Source organism: Poecile atricapillus, chromosome 4 (genome assembly GCF_030490865.1).
Source record: "Poecile atricapillus isolate bPoeAtr1 chromosome 4, bPoeAtr1.hap1, whole genome shotgun sequence".
Classification (NCBI taxonomy): Eukaryota; Metazoa; Chordata; class Aves; order Passeriformes; family Paridae; genus Poecile; species Poecile atricapillus.
In genome coordinates, this window is record NC_081252.1 from 36,772,222 (window position 1) to 36,793,146 (window position 20,925).

General features: G+C 35.2%; 1 protein-coding gene across 3 annotated transcripts in view; it reads right to left on the bottom strand.

Annotated features, from left to right (window-relative positions):
* The window catches only part of FSTL5 (follistatin like 5), a 249,089-nt gene that overhangs the window by 186,524 nt on the left and 41,640 nt on the right, over positions 1-20,925 (bottom strand). For all 3 annotated transcript variants that reach the window (XM_058838127.1, XM_058838126.1, XM_058838125.1), the window contains exon 3: positions 1,319-1,567. In XM_058838127.1, coding sequence (XP_058694110.1) covers positions 1,319-1,567 — 249 coding nt within the window. The remainder of the gene's footprint in view (positions 1-1,318; positions 1,568-20,925) is intronic.

The window sequence follows — 20,925 nt, forward strand, 5'->3', positions numbered from 1 at the left end:
TTTTCATAAATAAATCTCTCTTTCTCTAAGGGGAAAAAATGTAGCAATGCTAAAATTTTTCCCACACATGGTCTGAAATTATTTGTGTTGTATACACCATACTGCAGAACTGAATTTAGCCCCATAAATTTAAACAATCTGTGTTTTTTTACTGTCATTTCTCCTATCAGAACAGTACATCATCAAAGTATTTTAAAAAATAGATTGTGACTGTTAAGATGAAAGTATTCATGTTTTGTTGTTGTAGCACAAACAATTCCCTACAAATACCATATATTATACTCCTAGAAACCCATTTTAATTTTCCACTACCTCAGAACACATGCTATGTACTTAAGCCCTATAAATTGTGATGATATATCAATTTTATACAGTGTCTGTAGTTAGTTTTGAACAAAGTTAAACTTTCCCTATTACTTATATGTGTACTCCTGTTAGAAGATTTCCACATCCCCAGTTTAACCTATGGATACCTGTATCTCAGCATTTTTTGATGTTGTTGCTTAGCTTATCATGTTTTCAGGAAGCACTAGAAAGACTAATAAAAAAGGGACTTGTTAAAAAAATTTCCCTTCCTGCCAAAGCCATCCACCTTTTTTTAACCAGTGAAAACACACTTAGAATCTGTCAAAGTAGTCACAAATATTCAAAGTCTGCACTGGCAGAGTTCCAGAAACCTGCAAGGTGTGCTCAAATTATACAGAAAAGGAGCATGTTGCAGTTGTTGACATTGTCAACATAAAATGCTTAGCATAAGGTGTACCTCTCAGAATTCAGGCTGGCACCTCTTAATATTCAGAAGATTAAAAAGTAACTAATCTTGCATGCTTTGACGAATACACTAGTAAACTTTTCATTATCCAAATTCAAAGCAAGAAAGACCCATTTAGCATGAACAAGCTGTTGAATTATCAACATCAACACACAGCCCAGGTCCTGCAACCTTCCAAAACCCCTCTGAAATCCTAAATTCCATTTTTCCTCCAACAAAGATTAATATCCTTCAGGCTTTGGGATCTAAGTACATTTATATAAATGAGGTCAGCAACCACATTTGTAAGGCAAGCCGCCATACATGTTTCTAAAAAACAACTGGTTCACTCAGGTTAAAAAGGGGTTATTACCCAGAGCATTGAGTATAAACAAAAGACAAAAAAATCCATAACGTACCTCTGGAGTGCTTAGAATACTTACTGTATAAATTTTTCAAGTCCTTTATTCACTGTACACTCAGTAACAGACAGTATAGAGATTTAATTGAACAGCTTGAAAACACATACCCAATAGCAATATTGAGATATTGTTCAGCCATGCTTACCTTTAAAGAAACAATCTTCATTGTGTACAATGGTGATCTTTTTCTTTTTCAGACAAGCAGCCCTGTGCACTTCACAGTGGTTTTCATAGAATTCTCCATCAGACCCACACACAGGTTTGTAATGTGGTTTGCAGTGCTCCATGCACAGACACTCGGCTTGGCCAGTCTTCCCATTCACAACGCAGTGTCTGCCCAGACCACAGTACTTGTTTTCACATGATCCAAAATGGCCATCCTGACCAAAGTACCCTTAGGAAAAAAAAAAAAAAAATTATTTAATAATTACATTTTGCTTAATTGCATGCAAGATACAAAAAGATTGATTTGAGTTAATGAAGTGAGACTATGTCTTTTGTTACATCCTTGGCTAATATTAAACAAAGGTCAGCCTGATGTTAAAAAATTGAGTCTCTTTATCATGACTTTTATACTTTTAATCATTGTTATAGGCTAACTGTAATTTAGAGCAAGATCTAGTAACAAGAGTCACTACTCTTCATTAAAAAAAATCATAGTAAATCATTGCTTTTTAAATGTATATTGAAATTTGTCACCTTAAGATTGCTATACTATTGCATGCAATAGAACAATGTATGCTCTAGAGTTTTGACCATGGGATGTCTCAAACTGAAAGGGATCCATAAGGATTGAATCCAATTCTATGCTCCTTGGACGACTACCTGAATCTAAACCATGTGATTAATAGCATCTTCCAGAAGTTTCCATGAACTCTGACAGGCAGATGAAATAGACATTCACGTATTGAGACTGATCCATGAAAATAACTAGAGCTGAATCAATAACTGAATAACTAGGACTCTGAATCAATGTGGAGAATTTCAAACCAAAAAATGACAAAAGCTCTGTGGTGGCATTACAATGACATTCCGGGAAACAAAGCATGGAAGAGCAGGACTGATAGATCCACTAGTAGCTAGAAGGAGTCACATGAACCTCTAGTGGTATTTCAATGATGATAAATGTGATTTGGATAGCAAACAGGGCTTTAAGAGTGTTGCAGTAGAAATAGAGGAGCTTCTGCTGGCCACAACTTTCAGTTCCTTCTGCTCCTAGAATAAGGAAATGGATTGTCTACATTTGGCTACCAAAGCCATCTGTCTGCTTTCTATCCTATCTGTGCTGCTGCCACCGTGTAAGATAAGCACTGGGGTCAGTAGCAGATCTCTTGGTGAAAGGCGAAGTTCAGTGTACAGTAATATTTCCTTACTATATCCCCAGTTTCCATTTTGACTGCCATAGAACTAACGACGGCTTCTTGGCAAGAGAAAGTGTATGATGTGGAAACAATGTGAAAATGAAAGCAGAATTGTCAATCGCAATTACCAATAAATAGGTTTCTTGATAACACAATTGTGTCATAAAATATGTATACAAATACTAAAATGTCTCCAAATGTGAGAATAGACACTGCCCTTCACAGTTACTTAATTTTATTCTCTCACTTCATACTCCTAATGTCAAGAACAAACACCTGGTATTCTAATTCCTTGCAATACTTTCCTTATCATCACATCCTAGCTGAATCCATCCTTGACTAACCCATATAAAAATGGCATGAAGAAGCAAATCACAGTGCATAATTTGGTAGTTATTTGGTCATATTAGAGTAATTTTCCATAGTCAAGTGCTAACATGTCAATACCATAGCTTGATGCACATTTTTCTTCAAGCCACTGAGAATTTACGGTTTTTATTCAGTAGCAGAAATAAAATCTCACCACTTTTTCTTCTGAAGCCTATGGGTCTATTAGACAACCATGCTATGATTTCTTGCTTTCTCACTCAGCACAAATTTTTGAGACAAATGTACTATTGAAAGCACACAACCATGAAATTTGGCTCTAATGACTTGCTTTCACTATACTACTTGATAATAATTTCAGCACAAAGTTGAGAGGACTACATCTTCACCTCAGGTGCTGTATGGCTGATATTACTAAGCCACAGTGATTTTTATGCACCTGTAAAGAGCAGACTGATGGTGGGTTTACCTGCTCACGCACCAAAATGCAAACGTGAAACAGGAAAACCCAATTCAACATTAAAATTTTCCCGTAAGTTTTTGAAAGTATTCCTCCTTGTGCCAATGTATCACCGTTATATGTGAGCAACAGACATTAACTGACAGAAATTAATGAAAACCCCATTTCCCTATTTCCTTATACTAAAGCTAAGCTGAAATAAAGCTTTGCAATATCCAAGAGTGCTTTACAGCACAGGTCATGTATTCATGTTGCAGAATCTAAGAACTTTGAAATGATGGAATTGTTGCAGTGTGAGGACAAAGTACATAAACCATTATTATTTATGCCTTCTGAACTGGAAGATAAAGATCTCAAATCTCCATCTGACAACTGCTCTGAATTACTGAGTGGTGTGTGGTGACTCAAAAATTTACTGTGCTGTATATTATGAAAATAGAACTCATTTACAACTTCTCTTGGGACTTCATCTTAGTACTATAATTAAATCTGATGCCTGAATGCAAAACACCTTCTTTCAGATAAGGGAGAATAATTTACATTATATATATTGATATTTATAATATTGGTATTTGCCAACATATACCAATTATGTACAGCAATAAACAAACAACTTTTCTGCCCTAATGAAAAACTCTATTTATTATGAAATGTTTTATATATGTCTTCATTTTACACCATTAGCTATTCCAAAACAATACATAAATTTGCATATATCACTGCATATGCAACTCCTTCAATTGAAGTCTGTGGTAAAATTCCCATTGACCTCAAGAGAGGCAGGATTCTTTCTCCAGATACAATCTGAAGCCTTCAGTCAGCATTAAGTTATAGCCTTAGGTTTTAGCATGTTTAACCAGCACTGTTCTGTACTGAGAAGGAGCAGCTATGTAGTGTTTCCAGTGGTTTACAGTACATATTTAAGAAAAAATACTTAAAAGTGTACTCTGAAGCAGTCCACCAAACTGTGGTTAACAGATTACCAGATCACTCACAGCAAAGAAATAAATAAAATCAGTGCAATTCCAAAACAGGTGACAAAATGCTCACAACCATAAATTTGCACTAAACATGTACCCAATTATGAAAATGTAAACAAATAAATCAATCTAAACAGCTACTGAGAAATACCAAGAAATGGGTTTCAATGTAAGTTAAAAAAACAAATGAACGACCCATCTCAAGTAAAACCAACTTCTGCTGCTTTTCACTGCTCCAGTCCAAATTGCAAAAATCATTGTATTTGGCAAATCTTCAAATTTTTTTTTTTGTTTGTTTCCAAAGAAGGTACTTCCATAATTTTAATCTTGGAATAGAACTGCTACTAATCTACAGGAATCTTGCCATTAACAAAAGAGAAACCACATTTTAAACCAATATGGGCTGCGATATGCAGCCTTTTCATGAATGCCTATTTCAGTCACCATTAGGAAATTGACGCTATTACTTTTCATCCCTGGATTTATTATTATTGGAGGTATACTTTCGATACCTTGATAATAGATTAGGGTTTTTTTCAGTTTGCTGGGGTTTTTAGGGGATTTTTCTGGTTGTTTTGTTGGGTTTCTTGAATGTCAGTGTAGCTAAGTCTCCTGGAATAAAATTGCTTAGGGTGCAGCACCCATTCAGGAGACGTTCAGCATCATCACGAACACCGAGTTTTTCAGAAGGTTGTTCTATCTAAGCACTTAGTTTCAGAAAGTAAATTAGTCTGAGAAGAACTAAGGAGGCCATATTGAGATATAATTCAGTAATTTAGTTGAGAAGGTAAGCAGCATGGGCTATTCAATATTAAGAAGGCCAGTAAATCAGGATGACAAATAATCTAGCCATGAATGCAAATATTTAATATTTTTCCAGCAGTTGTTATTGCTTATGTGATGATAGGCAAGCCTACATTTGTCACATGCCACAACACAAAAACAGGGAAGCGTGTACCCATATAAGTTATGTACTCTGAATTTTCAGCTAAAAATAGTATTATATTTACACATTTTGAGAGGATCTACAGTACTACAGGAAACAAAATGTACTTGTTTCCATATGAAATTAAGTCAGGAATCATTCAAATTATCAAAACCTGAAGTTTAAAAAAAAATAAAAAAATCACACTTTAAGAACTATCACTAAAAATGTATTTCCCCCAAAACAGTCAAAGCAGTTACATAGATTTTCACATTCTATTGAAATTTAAAACTCTAAACAGATATCAAATGGAGGGGCAAAAAATGTTTTTGCTTTTGACAGTAGAGAAAGTGAAATGCTTTTAACTTTTAAGAAAAAAAATAAAGTTAATTAATAATTTATCAATTATAATTTATTTATAAAATAGATTATATAATAATATAATAGATTGTACATAAGGTTATATAGTTACAAATAATATAATTATTATATATATTATAATTTATAATTTATTTAAATAATAAAGTTTAAAGTTGTCAGTTGGGATTCCTCATGCAGGTTTCCTTTTTAAAGGCTACTTCACCAGCATCCCTAACTGAGCAAGCTGTAGGTCACAGTTTGAGTCATTTACATCTGGTAGTTAAGCTGATGTTTTAGCATGCAAAAGACTCACAGAAACACACACTGATATCCTTTTATCCAACCAGTTTAGAGAAACGTTGCCCAGTGAAACTTTGGATGTTCATGAGAGTATGAATCACCATGTTGTACAGTTGGCCCTGCTCTGGAATACACACACCCAGGCTTTCTGTATGCTGAGCATTCTCTCACAAACTCAGACGGTTTTCATATTTCCCTAACAACATCATTTACATTCATGACTTCTATCCTAACTTGCTGCATCAACCACATGTCATGTAAAACAAAGTGGCAGCTATTTTTCAAGACAATGCACAGATATTTTGTGTGCAAATAACTAATGGTAATTTCTGGGGTCAAAAGACTTGTGGTCCTATTCTCCCCTCTTCTATTTAAAACCAGTCTGTAAATGACAATTCCACCTCTACATCTGTATCTTTTCTTAATACACTATCTATGAAAGGCCCACCCAAGACTGTAATCCTTATTTTAGTAAGTGTTTAGTGTAGTCTCAGGTTTTAGTAGCAAGTAAGATTGATCACCACCTACCATTAACACTCGTAGGGTATTAACACTGAGCATGACCCCAGCATGAACTGTGAGAATCTGCTCATAAATATTAAAGTTCTAGACTTTTTCTATTTTTCAACTGTAGTCTTTTAGCAACAGTTCTTTAACAATTTTTTATTTCACTAGCCAGAACAGCTTGCCATTACATTGACTGAACATTACACTAAATCCGTACTACTCCTTATACAGAAGCCTTTGTAGATCAAATTCTTCAGAAATTTAAATTTTATTTTTTATTTTGATTAAGAATATTTTGGGGAGAGGACAAAATTTAAAGAAAAGAGTGGATTGTTTGAGAGTAGATAAAAATTGTTTAAAAATGTCAATATAATTATTTTATACTATATCTATATATATATATATATTTCGGCTGGGTCTTGTACTATCCTCTCCTCCCTTCTTCCCTGCTGCCCCCTCTGCCCTTGGACACACACCTCCCTTTCCTCCCCCTTCCTCCTTCCTTGTAGGGGCACTGGAAATACTGTAAAGACTTATACCTCCATAGGACTTGATTGAGATCTTCTGGTGGGCTCAGTATTTATCAATGAGGCCCAAATAACAGAAATTGACAGAAGCATTATGACTGTACAGGATTTTTTTAAACCTTAAAAATCAAGCCTAAATACACTTAGGAGAATAGGGGTCAATATCCAAATAAAGTGACTTTGTCCTGTAAAGGGAAGTTGGAACAAATTAGGAGTAAGTGCCACACTTAAAGGAAATAATGTGCAAAACTTCAAGAGAAAAAAGGAGAACAAAATAATATCAAGTAATATCAGGGAGATCTGTAAATGCTGAATTACCTAGCTATTAATCTGAAATACTGAAACCTCCCATAAAAGTGCATCTGTCAGCCAGAAACCGTCAGGTTGGCATCTTTGCCCCTATGGATTTGTTTTTCTTGCCAGCACTTAGAAGCCAACTTCAGCAAAATTCACAGAATTTCATTTCCTCAGAAAAGAGAAAAATCAAATCATACCTCCTTTGCTTGAATGAAATTGACCAGGAACAAAAACACCGCATAGGAAAATGAGGAGAAATTACAATACAACCAGAACGACACAAAAACCTCTTTTGCTTATTAGGCAGAAACTTTTCCCCTTTTCCAGGGGAAAAGTTTTCACCTGCTCCTCTCTTGTTCTAGTAGTAACGCCTTTACAGGCTTAATTGTCTCCAGGTGCCCATATCAGGGGGCTCAGCAGCTGCCTGGCCCTTGCCTTCTGCAATTACAAAGGCTTTCTGTGCGTTCTGCCTCTCTAAACTTTCTTGCTCACTACCAGGGCTATTAAACACCTGTTTGGTATCAGCACAAACGCCTGTGACAGCTCCACTGCAGAGCCTTTCCTCCAGTGAGGTGCCAGTTGAGATTTCTGCCTGTACCAAATTCAGTTTCACCAAGAAGTGGTGCTGAGCAGTGCTCTGGCCCTGTGCCCAGGTCCACACAGAAATGTCCTGTGTGCCACCTCACAGCCCAGGGCCCTGCCAGTTCCCTCAGCTGACATTAATATCCTAGCAAGGACGGTTCTCATGCTCATGGCAACCAAGAAGGAGCTGCCCAATTCTATTTCACTGCCAGGAGGTGATTCTTGGGCACAGTACTAAACCTTGTAAAAATCTCCTTCATTAATCACCCTCCTTATATTTGACTAGTGACCACTAAATTTATAAAATGGTCTGTGGGCTCTAGACATGCTACTTGCCTTACACGGGGGGAATGGAAAATGCAACAGGTTTGACACAAAAGGCTGAATAGATTTGGATTAAGAGCACTGCTGGCTGTAAGTGTAAATACAGACTGATGTCCTTTAAGCAGTTTCAAGCCAGCAATTCATTACTTTCAATTAAATCCCTAGCTCTGATTAGCATTAGCTGTGTTTGTCTTTCTCACGTATTATCTTTATCTTCTGAAAAATGTTTATAATTCATTTAACATCAAACCAGTGGCAAAAAGAGTTTTTTTAACACAAAGCAGGAAACAAATTACACGTTTGCCTCATCACAGATACATGGACCTTTATTCAAATGGTTGATTGCTTTTCAATTGCAGCACAGCAGGCAATCCTCTATTCTGCCAAACACATCACCCAATGTCACCATGAGCAGGAAATGTGCATCATAGCGGCAGCAGTTTTGAAAAGGTCATAGTCTGAACAACCTTTCTCACATTTTAATGCTTATTTGGAATAAGGCTTTATGAATATCACAAAGGGCTAGCTTATTTCTCAGTCAGACAAAACAACCTAAATATTTTTTTTGTTTTTCAAAAGCCATAGGGATTAGTTTTAGCAACAATGATCAAAACAATCAAAAGTTTGAGTAAATTATTGACTAGAATTTTCCTTTTACTTAGTTAAAATTAGGAAGGCTATTAGGATTTGGCTTCAAAAAGCAAGGCTTAACTGCTGTGCCACAAAATAGTATTAACTGTTCCTCTTTGACAACTTTTCACATGAAGAACATTTGTGTCCATTTTGAGCTAATATTATAGTAAAAACCATTGTTTCCTTGGTAGGATTATGGCTTTCCCTAGGATTAAATATGCTTCTGTATGAAAAAACATTATAAAGAGAAAATTTAACTCATCCCTGATCAAGTAGCTGTCATGGTCATTTGATTATCCATGGTATCCATGCTAAGAACTAGCATACCATAATCCAGATATAATTCAATTATTCAATTCTTGCATTAGATATTGAAACAAAACTTTTTTGTTGGAGTTTTTAACTTCAAAGCCCTCCTTGCAGATAAATCTGTGATGTCTTTCTGCTACCTTCCTCAGGGACCTGTACTAGGAAAAGCAGCACACACATTGAGCAGCATTTAAACCATATGGTTAAAGTGCAGCACAATTTCTGTTCAAGGAAAGCTAAAAAAGAAATGTCAAGTATTTTCAGTTTTACTGATGTGAAACATTTGCTCCTAGTAAATTTTACATTGTCCATTTTCGTCCCATTGTTACTAAGGGGCTGTGGTGGGTTGACAAGGCGTGCTAGGTAATTGCCCACCCAGCCACTTGCTCACTAGCACTGGTATTGAGAAGGAATTCAATAAGGAATTTACTCACTAATTTCCACTGGCAGGCAGATGTCCCCCCTGCCCCCCCCAATCGTCTGGAGAACAGCAGAAGTAACAGGGCCATGTGTTAATCATCAAAATTCCCCCACCCCACCCCATCCTCCTCCTTTTGCCCAGCTGTTATCACAGAGCAGAATGTCTCATGGAGTGGGATGGCCAGTTTGGTCCAGCTCCACCAGCCATGTCATGTCCCAGTTTCCTTCTTTCAGAGGGGAAGAGCAGAAATAGAAAAATCCTTTATGATATTTAAGAACGTTCAGTATTGTCTAAAACTCAGTATTAATGAGGGTAGTATGAGGGCTGCTTTCATCACAGAAAGACCCAGTACAGGAACATTGTGAGAGCTTTGAGAGATTTTCAGGCATTAATACTCCAGCAAAGGGCATGTGGGTGTGTTTGTTGTAATCCAAACTGTTAATCAGTGGCACTTTTTAGGAAAAAATATATTTAGAAGAATATCGCAATATTTTTTTATATATGGAATTTTTATATATGGAGTATGCAATAAGATACTAATAATTTCCATGTCTTTTACATCTGTGAAAGTCCTTTATATGACTTTCTATGTCCTACAGGTGAAATTTAATGGTGTAAAGATTATTAAGGTGAGATATGACCATTACAAGCCCTTCAGAAAGAACAGCAAAACACCACACACTTGAATATATGAGTATAGCTCTCAGAGATACTTAGTGAATAAACTTTGACACCAATGACCAATGACTCATGCGTGGATTTCTGAAAGGGTAAAAAAAAAAAAACACCAACAGACCAAAAAAACCCCAAAAGCCCCCAAAAACCACCTACAAAAGGTAAACATTTTAGAGACAATGACAGTTTTAAAAAGAATGTTCCCATAAATAATATTTCCTTCTGGACTGAGCTAAAAGAAAATAATCTTAATTATGGCTGAACTTTCCTGACTTGATTTTTATGTAAGCTAAAAGTGATGCAGAGCCCCATGCACTGTGTATACACCTCTTTTTTTTTTTTTTTTTTTTTTTTTCAGAGCAGGACTGATCCTATCTGCTCCATATATTCAGCAAAGTTGTGGGTTAGTTTCTAAATATGTTAGAATTAACCCAAAATATTTAGAAATATGAAAAATTACACTGAAAACTAGGCAGTATTAACACAAAAAGGCAAAATGCTTTTCCAGACCTCTTTAAGAAGAGAATATTGCTCTATGAAAACTTTATCTTGACATATGAGAATAGTCTACATGAACAGTCCATTTAGAGTTATTTTTACATCTATGTATGTCGATTAAAAAATACCTGAAAAAGCAGAGATGTCCATTCAAATAAATATACAAGTGATTACTTTCAAAGAAAGTAATGTCCAAGTGAGATGATTCAGTCAAGAAATGTGACTGAAATTTTTTTCTGTGCTTAGACTAAAGGTATTTTCTGTGAAAAATTTCCTAGGGGAAAAAAAAAGAACAAAGTATAGTTCTCCCTCTAAACCTGAGTAACAGGTTTTCAAGTTTATATCCAGTAGTCTTTATAGAAACAGCTTGCTATAGAATCGATTATTCTCTTCCAATAAATATGTAAAAGCAAACTGAAGTCAAAATACAAACAGTCCTATTGCCTACTTTGTGGAAAATCAATCTTATGAGAAAACCATATATATCTTTACAAATGAGAAAGCATTTAGCTCTCAACAGAAAGAAAAAATCTAGTCAGATATTTCAACTGTCATGTTTTTTATGTTAGTTGATATAAATTCTGTCTAGTGACAAATTGCCCTTCTAAACATGGAAAATATACTAGTATTTTTCATAGATCATATTAGAATTTGAAAAAACCCACCAGCATTCTACATAAGAATTAATCTAGGGCTACAGTAATAGATAATCCTTAAGCATTTATGAAATGCAATCTACAGAACTAACTGTACAAAAACACAAAAGATAATTTTAAATTATTATTCAATAGAATAATAGTTTAAAATTATGTCTGCAAGAACATTTCTAGTGATGCGTAACCTCCACAGACGCAGTTCAGCTGTCACATTTCTTCCCACCAGAAAATGGCAGAAGGTTACTCTGAAACTTTTGGTCACCACAGCTACCAAACCCCTGTCTGTTGTTTTAGAGGTTTAGCTGCTGAAGTGCAGAAATGCTTGAAATGAATGAAAATGGAATTCCTGTTATAAAATTCGTTGTATATGCAGTTTCTAAAAGCAAGATGAGCTTTCACACCCATTAATACAGTCAAAGAGTTTGCTACACATCATACCTTCTTTGGTAATTTCAAGAAATCTATGAAATTAGATACACAGATGTAAATTCAGTCTTTAAAACTAGAGAAATAAACTTTGCCATGGGAATAACTATTTAGAGCTTATTTATTTATTTTTTTTTATTTAACTGAATTGAAAGTCATTTCAGGTCACCAAAGCCTGTTTTTGCTTGGCAACCCTAAATTATTAATTGAAGCAGAAATAAATATTTCATCATAAATCCTTTGAAAGCAGCAATGCCTTTGTAACTCAATTTTTACAATTGTTTTACTCACAATCAGTTTAGTTGAATGACTGACATTATAATCCACAATATATTTTCCTCTATTCTTAAAGGCTGCCTTTATGGCATTTTAAAAACTATCAAACAAACCTATGTGAGATCTGTGTGAAATGACTCATTAGTTCAAAGTTGCTGGAATGACCCAGATAACTGGCTTTGTTTGCCATAAAACAGTTATCTCTTGACATTATACATTTATCCTTATGCACAAGCATGACTGAATTATAACTGTATGATTTTCTTTTCAATACTGCATTGTAAGGTAACATTCATATAATCCATTTTAAATCATGGCAGAACTTATTTTACTGTCTTAATTTCATTTTGTATGCAGATGAAGTAGCATAATACTACAGTCTAGGGAAAAAAAAAAATAACACATGTAGGAATAGGAATTAAAAAAAACTTTTAAAGCAGTTTAATCCATAAACTGCAATAGTTACTTCTGAAGAATGTGAGCATTAGTGTATTTCCAGTCATACTGGTTAAGACAAACTTTTTGTTGAGTACTTTAACCTATTCTTTAGTTCAAACAGAATTTAACCTACATCACTTTTTGTATGTTCAACTAAAGCTAAAAGACATTTTAACAGCATTGCTACACGTGTTTGCAACCGAATTTCACAGAATTCTGTTAGTACTGCAATTTCTAGAAAAGAAAAATTATGGATAATGTATTTGTAAAGCTTTCTGGAGCTCTTGCATCTTTTTTGAAAAGGAGGTAGCTCAGTACCTTGAGAGAATTCTACATATTTCCTTTACAGTTACTTTTAATTTTCCTCCTAAATTTAATAGACAGTTTAAACAATATTCATCAATATATATGGCCTATTTCTTTTCCAGCGCAACTTTATTGGAGTGATTTTGTCTGGGCATGTACACTTGACAACGTGCAGGTACTGAGCTTCTGTCTTCTCTTTTCCTCATCTTCACAAGAATTATATGACTTTCCATCCCACACTTCCCTTCTTGAAGAATTTTTTTGAATAGACAGAAATCTTACAGTAGTATTCCACTTACAGGGACACCGCAAGAACACCACAAATTATCTCAGCAAGAAAAAAAAGAAAAAAGTTCTGTGGATTCTGTATCACTGTCAAGTCAAACTGTTTTTTCAGAACGAGGCACACTTTCCTCTAACTTGATACCTGTGTGCTATGATAAAAGAGAAACTGAAGATTTCCAAGGCAGTGATGCCAGCTGAAACAGATAAAAATGTGCAAATGATTTAGCAAAGTGTTAAGTGCACCATCTGAAGTTGTGTCAGTACTGTGAAATTCCTGCAGTAATACAGAAAGCATTACAAGTGCTAATGACGAAACTCTTTAGACTTTCAGGGTCTGGGTTTTATTTGGTTTGCTTCAGTTCCCTTTTTTCCTCCTCTAAGTGGACTATTTGCCATTTCATTTTGGCATTTGCTTAACCTGAGTACTGTAAAAATGAGAAGTCATGCTGTCATCCTGAACAAATGTATAACAAAACAACTGACAAAAATGTTTAGTAAATAGAGTGATTTTTTTAATATTATCTATTAATATTGTGTTTTAATAAAAAGGAAACATTGAAATTTGTGAAAATTTCTCAGGAATTATTTACTGCATTTTATTTTAAAATTATATGCAATCTCATAAGAACAACAGACTCCTTAAAAGACAATACACATCATAAGAAACAGATGAATAAAGTATTACTTTTTTTTCTCTATTTTCAGTTCAGTAGCTAGAATCTAATGGCCAACAGTAAGCACCATACCCCTGTTCTCACATCTGAATTTATATTTAAAATAATTCTTACTACCTTCAGTTTATTTTCTTTACTCCAATATGTGAGAGGGAGGAAGACTCTTCAATCCAGTTTAGACTTCTAGAGGAATAATCACCAGCTTAGAAAAGTCAGTATAACGATTTTAAAATTCAGTTTGTCATAGAACCATTGAATCATTTAGGTAAGAAAAGACCTTTAGAAGCATTGAGTTCAACTGTTAACCCCACAGAGCCATATTCACCAATACAACTTGTCCCCAAGAGCCACATCTACCTGTGTTGAACACTTTCAGGTATGGTGACTCTACCACTTCACTGGACAGATTGTTCCAATGACCACTCTTTCAGTGAAGTAATTTTTCCTAATATCCAAGCTAGCACACGCACACACCGATGCAACTTGAAGCCTTTTCCTCTTTTCCTCTTGCTTTTTACTTGCAAGAAACCAGTCCCCACCTGCAACATTCTTTCAGGCAGCTGTAGAGAGCACTAAGGTCCCCTCTGAACCTCCTTTTCTCCAGGCTAAACAACCCCAACTCCCTCAGCCAATTCTCATCACACCTGTGCTCCATTGCCCTTTTCTGAACACACTTCAGAACCTCAAGGTCTTTCTTGTGAGGGGCTCAAAACTCAACATTGGATTTGCGGTGTGGCCTCACCAGTTCTGAGTCTGGGGGGATGATCACTGCCCTGGTTCTGCTGGCCACCTTGATACAAGTCAAGATGCCACTGGCCTTCTCGGACACCTGGGCACACTGGCTCATGTTCAACTGGCGGTCAACCAGCACCCCCAGGTCCTTTTGTGCTGGGCATTTTTTCAGCCATTCTGCCACAGGCCTGCAGCACTTCATGGGGCTGTTGTGACACAAGCAGAGCACTTGGCCTTTTTTGAGTCTCAGCCCATAAAACTGGCCTCTGTGGAGCCTTCCTGCCCTCCAGCAGAACAACACTCCCACCGACCTTGGTGTCATCTGCAAGCTGGCTGAGGGTGTGCTCAATGCTCTCATCCAGACCATCAATAAAGATATTAAACAGGTCTGAGCCAAGTGCTGAGCTCTGCCAACCCACCAACTGGATGCAACCATCAATCTCCAGGCCTGGCCATGCAGACAGTTTATTACACAGTGAAGAATATACCTGTCCAAGCCATGGGAAGCCAGTTCTCCAGTCATTAACTTAGATTTGATGGAAGGCACAAAGACAGGAAAAAAATTAATGAAAAATCTTAAGCATGTGATTTTGGTACCTAAGTTCCCATCTAAGGAAGTACACAAAACACAGCTAAAAAAATAGTGTACCTTCAGGTTTCATTTGTTTACTTGATTCAGCCAAAGCATTTGGATAAAAGACATGCCTGTGTTATGATCTCAAATGTGGTAACAATCTACATATCCATCACAACTTGTTTTCTTTACCAAGTTGTTGGAAATGTTTTCCAATGGTAAAAATACTCTTCTTGCAGGACATAGCATTTCTTTGCCAATAACTTAAACATAAGAAAGGGGAAATAATTGAAGACCAAAACATCAACCATTCATATTTTAACCTGCCATTATTTCAAACATTTATCTGTTCTAGGCTTCAATTGAACTCTCCACTTTGGTTTGTGGTATTCAAAGGTTCTGTGTGGACTTGATTAAAGCATTCAGTGATCATGCAGAAAATAGTTCAACATCTGATTTTTCTAAGAAAATGAAAAAGCTAAATAAGGTACGTGGTTTTCAAAATAACATAAAACCCAGAACCCTTGTATTGAACAATAGGGTTTTCTTTTTCAGTACCTAAATTAATAAATAAATTTTCCAGTATAAAGTAAAGCAAGGTTGTCTGTGTTCTTTACTGCTTCTCCACTGCTTCTCATTGTACACAGCTTCCCTAATATATTCCATGAAAATCCAATTTTGCATTCATTCAGCCAGGTGTAAATTCTGGACCTTGAACAGCTCGAATGCCTATACTAAGTGGGGAGAGAAAAAAAAAAAAAAAAGAAAAAGGTAATCTTTAGAGATTTGGAGATAGCAGGAGGAATTGTTTCTTGAGATCATGAAATTTTGTAAGCAAGATGAATTCCCTCAAGAATGGTAGTCCTTAAAAGAAACACTAGTAACTAGGGCTGGCATGTGCAAAAAGACTATCATTTCTACATTGCCTCTAGAATAAGAGCAACATTAGAAAATAGTCGTCTAAACAAACTCACTGCTTATTTTTCTGTTACTATTGTTGAACTATTCTGAAACAATCTGGTTGAAAAAGTAGCTTCCCTGAAGAACAGATATAAAAACAAAGCAGAAAAGCTAACTGCTACAGGCCTGTGAAGAAATGGGAGGAAAACAGAAGGTCTATAGACCCTAAGCTGAGGCAGAAAACAGTAGAACACCCCAAGGCCTTGACAATTCAAGTGTCAAATAAAACTATAAAATTAAATAAAATTAAATCTAAATTCTTAAAGACAGCATTGCAAGTATGCATAAAATAATGCATAATTCATCTTATATAATGTCTCATAAAATGAACTCAAATAGCATTAAAAACTAGATTTACTTTAATGCTGGTGCTGACACAGACTTTCAAGGATAACCATCAACAAAATCTGAGGCTAAACTGAAAAACTGCTTTTTATGAATAGCTTTGATAACATCTATCATCAGGCATATACCGCTGTATCCCTATGTTAGTATACGTATCTGTTTTATAAACTGTGAATGCCAAGCTATTACACAACTGAATTTATGAAATACTGACATGCACTGTGTTCTGAGTACAAAATATATAGCAATGCCTGTGATTCTGAAGAAGAGTAAACAAAGGAAAGTACATGAGGTGAAAAGAGCTGTTATTGACAGCCATTTTTGAACAATGTTATAATGTAATACACATAACTTGCCCCTAAACAGGGAGGCTCTTAAAGAGCACGGGACACTTGCATTCTTCTCTGTAATGGAAAAAGTAAGATGTTATTCTGCAGCTCTCTGATTGCTTTTCCTAATACTGCTATACTTTCTGAAAAATAAAATGGAAATGGAGCAGGGTAAAAAGAAATTATTTCCCTCTTATTCCTCAAGAAAAAGCTGTTTTATTGCTGTAACTCTCACCCATTCTTATAGTTGAAAAAATAGACAGTGGATCTTTTGGGGGAAATAAGGTGTTCTGGCCTAACATTTCCTTTTTCCTCCTTCTAAAAACTTTGTTTCCCTTCTACTATCTTCTCATTTGTTCCAAGGACAGAGAAAAGAAAATTCTCTCTTTCTGAGATTCCCATTTTACAAACACCTCCACTTTTATGCTTAGTCAATCAAAGCTCGCTTAATGTGAAAAGCTTTGGCAGGTAGCTTTATTATTCTGTAATTATTTTTTTTTCCTCTGTGGAAGAACATTAATGAAATCCACTATTATGTGATTCTGGATGTTGCGACAGAAAGTCCTGCTTCTATTTGAGTCCATCTAGGCCAAAATATCTGACTTATACTCTTAACAAACAATGCATGATAGGATGGATTTTGAAATATGTTTTGTATTCCTGCTATGTGAGAAATGAATAGTTTGTAAACATCTTATATCTAAGGATTATATGAAATTGAGAAACAGGCTATCACAACTCTAAAAACTAAAAAGTGGTGTGTAACAAAGCAGGATGCTTATGGATTTCTTCAAAAGAAGACTAGCTTCAGAATCAGCTGATGATCTGGAGATGAATCAAATAATCTGTTCATAGAGGAGAGGAAACATTCAAGTTTAATAAAAATTACTATTTCTTTGTAAAATCTCCAATTTAAAACTAAATATTTATATGTTTAAGTTGCAATCATATTCAGTTCCTTTTTAAGTAGAATATTCCCGATCAAAAGGAAAACTGCAAAACAACATCCAGACCACATTAATGCCAACAGTTAACATGGACAAAGCAAAAACCACTGATCAGGAAGTCACTCCTGACAATAAAGGCAACTTTAAATATACAGAACACAAAGATCCCTTCAAGAAGCAGTGAGCAGATTTTTCATGAAGATCTTTTTTCTATGAAATGGGCACAAATTAGGGGGAAGGTGCCATTGCTCATCTATTCCAGTTCAAGAAGAAAAGTTGGTTGGTTGCCAAAATTGTCCCTGAAAAATCTCTTGTGTGAGATACAAGGACTGTGCAAAAGGGGAATGCATCCGCCACTGCATACACTCCAAATATATTACTTATTATATATTACTACTGCAAATCCAGTTCACTTTCTTCTCACAAATAGCATTCAAATTTTGATCAAAAGTTCATCCTAATTAAACCACCATTGTAAAACAAAAATATTAGATTAAAACGATACAAATGGACTCATGGGTATATCAAAGGCACTTCAAAAAAATCCAGTGCTTGTGTCACTACAGAGATGATCTAAAATCTTTTCACATGTTCAATTACTGAGTCCAGAATTCCAACACTTTTTATTTGTTTATAAAACACTGCTGTATCTTTGTGATGTAACAAAAATAGAAAAAAAAAAAAGTTAAATTATATTTTAGCATTAAAAAAATCCCAATCCCCCAATTATATCTAAATTATTCTTGTGCACATTAGGTCTTTTCCCCATTATTAAGTCACCCTTTTCTGACTGTACTTGATAAATACTGAGATTCTTCTTTAAACCAGAAGGGAGGAAAAATTGTATTTCACAAATTTTATTACTTGGTAAATTCATCAGGCAAATCCAATTTCTCAGTAATAGTGGTTTTTATGCTGCCTTCAAGTGAGCAACATTCCAAAGGTACCTAAAGATTAAATATAAAAAATACCTAAAGATTAAAACCAAAGTAAAATAACTGTAAATTTTCTACAAGGTATTGCTAATCTTTTTTTTACCATCTTCCCCTATACATGATATGATAATCCTGTGATCAGTTCTATGCATAAGAGGTCAACTTTAAAGTAATTTTTAATAAAATTAGAAATTTCTTGATATGAAAAAAGAGTATAAGCAACTTATGTAAAAAGAGAAGTAATTAAAAAGGTGAGGAAGAATAAAATGTGTTATTTAAGAAGGCTCAAGCAGGTCTTTAATAGTAAAGCCAAATATTTCATAAGGGAAAGTCAACCTGCCAAGTAAAAAATACTTTGTTGTACTACAGTTGTCCTCATGCTTTGTTTGCTAGGAACCCTATGCATCAGGTCTATGCAACATACAACAAGTAATTCCACAAAATGAAAACTGAACTTGTAATGAAGATATTTATTGCACTTAGCAACATGAAGGAATAACCAAACTCTGTCCAAAAATCAACTCTTCCTTTTCATAGGCATTCTGATAAAGAACATTACAAAAATCATTATGTTGTTTTATGCTTTTTTCAAGTATTCTATAAAATCAAAGGAAATTAACTATATTATTAAGGAATAAAGAATCATGGTCAACAGATAAGGATAAATACAGTTTTCTGCTAGAATGAACATCACCTTCAGGTTTTAAAGTCACACTGCAAGCTTTCCTGCATGTGATAAAATCCCAAAATATAGCAAAAGTCATCTTAGTCGCTTTCTTTACTGTTCAGTACACTTCAGGGTCACAGATGAGTTTAAAATGCACTAGTAAGCATTTTGACGCTAAGGATCCTGAAAGAAAAACGATCATATGGAATGAAGCTGACTGGAAACACTGTTCTAGTAAGAATCAGATAATGTAACATAGATTTTTATTAGAAAATATAAATTTGTTGGAAAAAACTCTCCATGGGAAGATATTCACTTGTAAAAATTGACCAGGTGAAGTGGTTGAGATTGTAATAGACAGTAGCCTGACTTTTGCTGAGGGCACAGGATCCTAAAACAGCTTACATTTAAAATACTCTAAGGCAATAAAATTTACTGAGTGTAAAAGCCCCTTGTCTCTGAACAAATTGCAATTCTGAGAAGTCTCAATTCACTGTCACTATAAAATTTTGATTCACTTCTGAAACAGAAGAGGACCATCAACTTCACTCAAAAATTTGTCTAAACTGGATTATACTTCCAATTTTCCCCATAATGGGGAAGTCTTCACCATATGCCCCTGATATAATGCAGTACTGTACTGTAAAGTAAAGAAGTGCCCTTCATAGCTTGCTTTTCATCAATACTATTCACAGTAATGGTACTCAGTAGTATAAAGCTTATTTACCCATCTAGAATTAAGATTTAACTATATAAAAACTGACAGCACATAACGCAGTAAAGAAGTCAGATAATCTGTTCAGAGAACTCATCTCCTCCATCCTCATGGAGTGAAATGGGTATTCTTTCTGGTGTAATTTCAGAAAAGGAAAATGAATACTACTCATTCTGCACTAATACTCATGCACATCTCTCTTCTCTACTATCTTTTGTAACACTTTAGAACAGAATTTTTTGTCATTACTCCTAAAGTACAGAACCTAGAACTTCTTTCTTTTCAGTTTTTTTTCCATTTCTACTACTCCAGCTTTAAATAATTATATCTTCTGAATGCCTCCTGTGGTTTCTTTGGAGATAAAGTGTTTAGAAAGTGCAAAATGTCCTCACTCACCCAAGGATAATTCCAGTAAAGCTAAGAAGGAATTGTAATAGCTTTGTTCCCCACAGAATACCATATGACTAGAGCAGTTTTTACACAGCAGTGCTCCTATAAACAACACATTAGCACCACAGAATAATAGTGATGCTTCACAAACAATATAGTGCTATTACAAAGGCACTGTATGCAAACTTACAGGGGATGACTTTCTAAAAAGTTTATTTAATATAGCCCAAGCTTCATTTAATATAAATCAGTCAGAAAGCAGAATTAAGCCACGTTAATGCAAACTTATTTCTCTAAACACTGGGCACTCTCCTGGTCAGTGCAGGGAAACGAAGGAATTCACACTCTGTGCATCAACAGAAAGCTATCCACGCAAATCACCCATTGCTCTAAGGGAGAGGTGGAAGCCAAAGGGGAAAGAGAGGCATATACTTTCTGTTGGCTAATAATTAATTTGAATCAGGTGTTCAAAGCCCCCAAGATTCAGTCCTGAGATGTAGGAACACAAATCAGTGTTCAAGTCCACATATCTACTTGCATAGGGGTTAAGATTTGATGTCTCAGACACTGTTTAAATCCTGAGTACTCTACACCATATCTGAGGTGTTGCT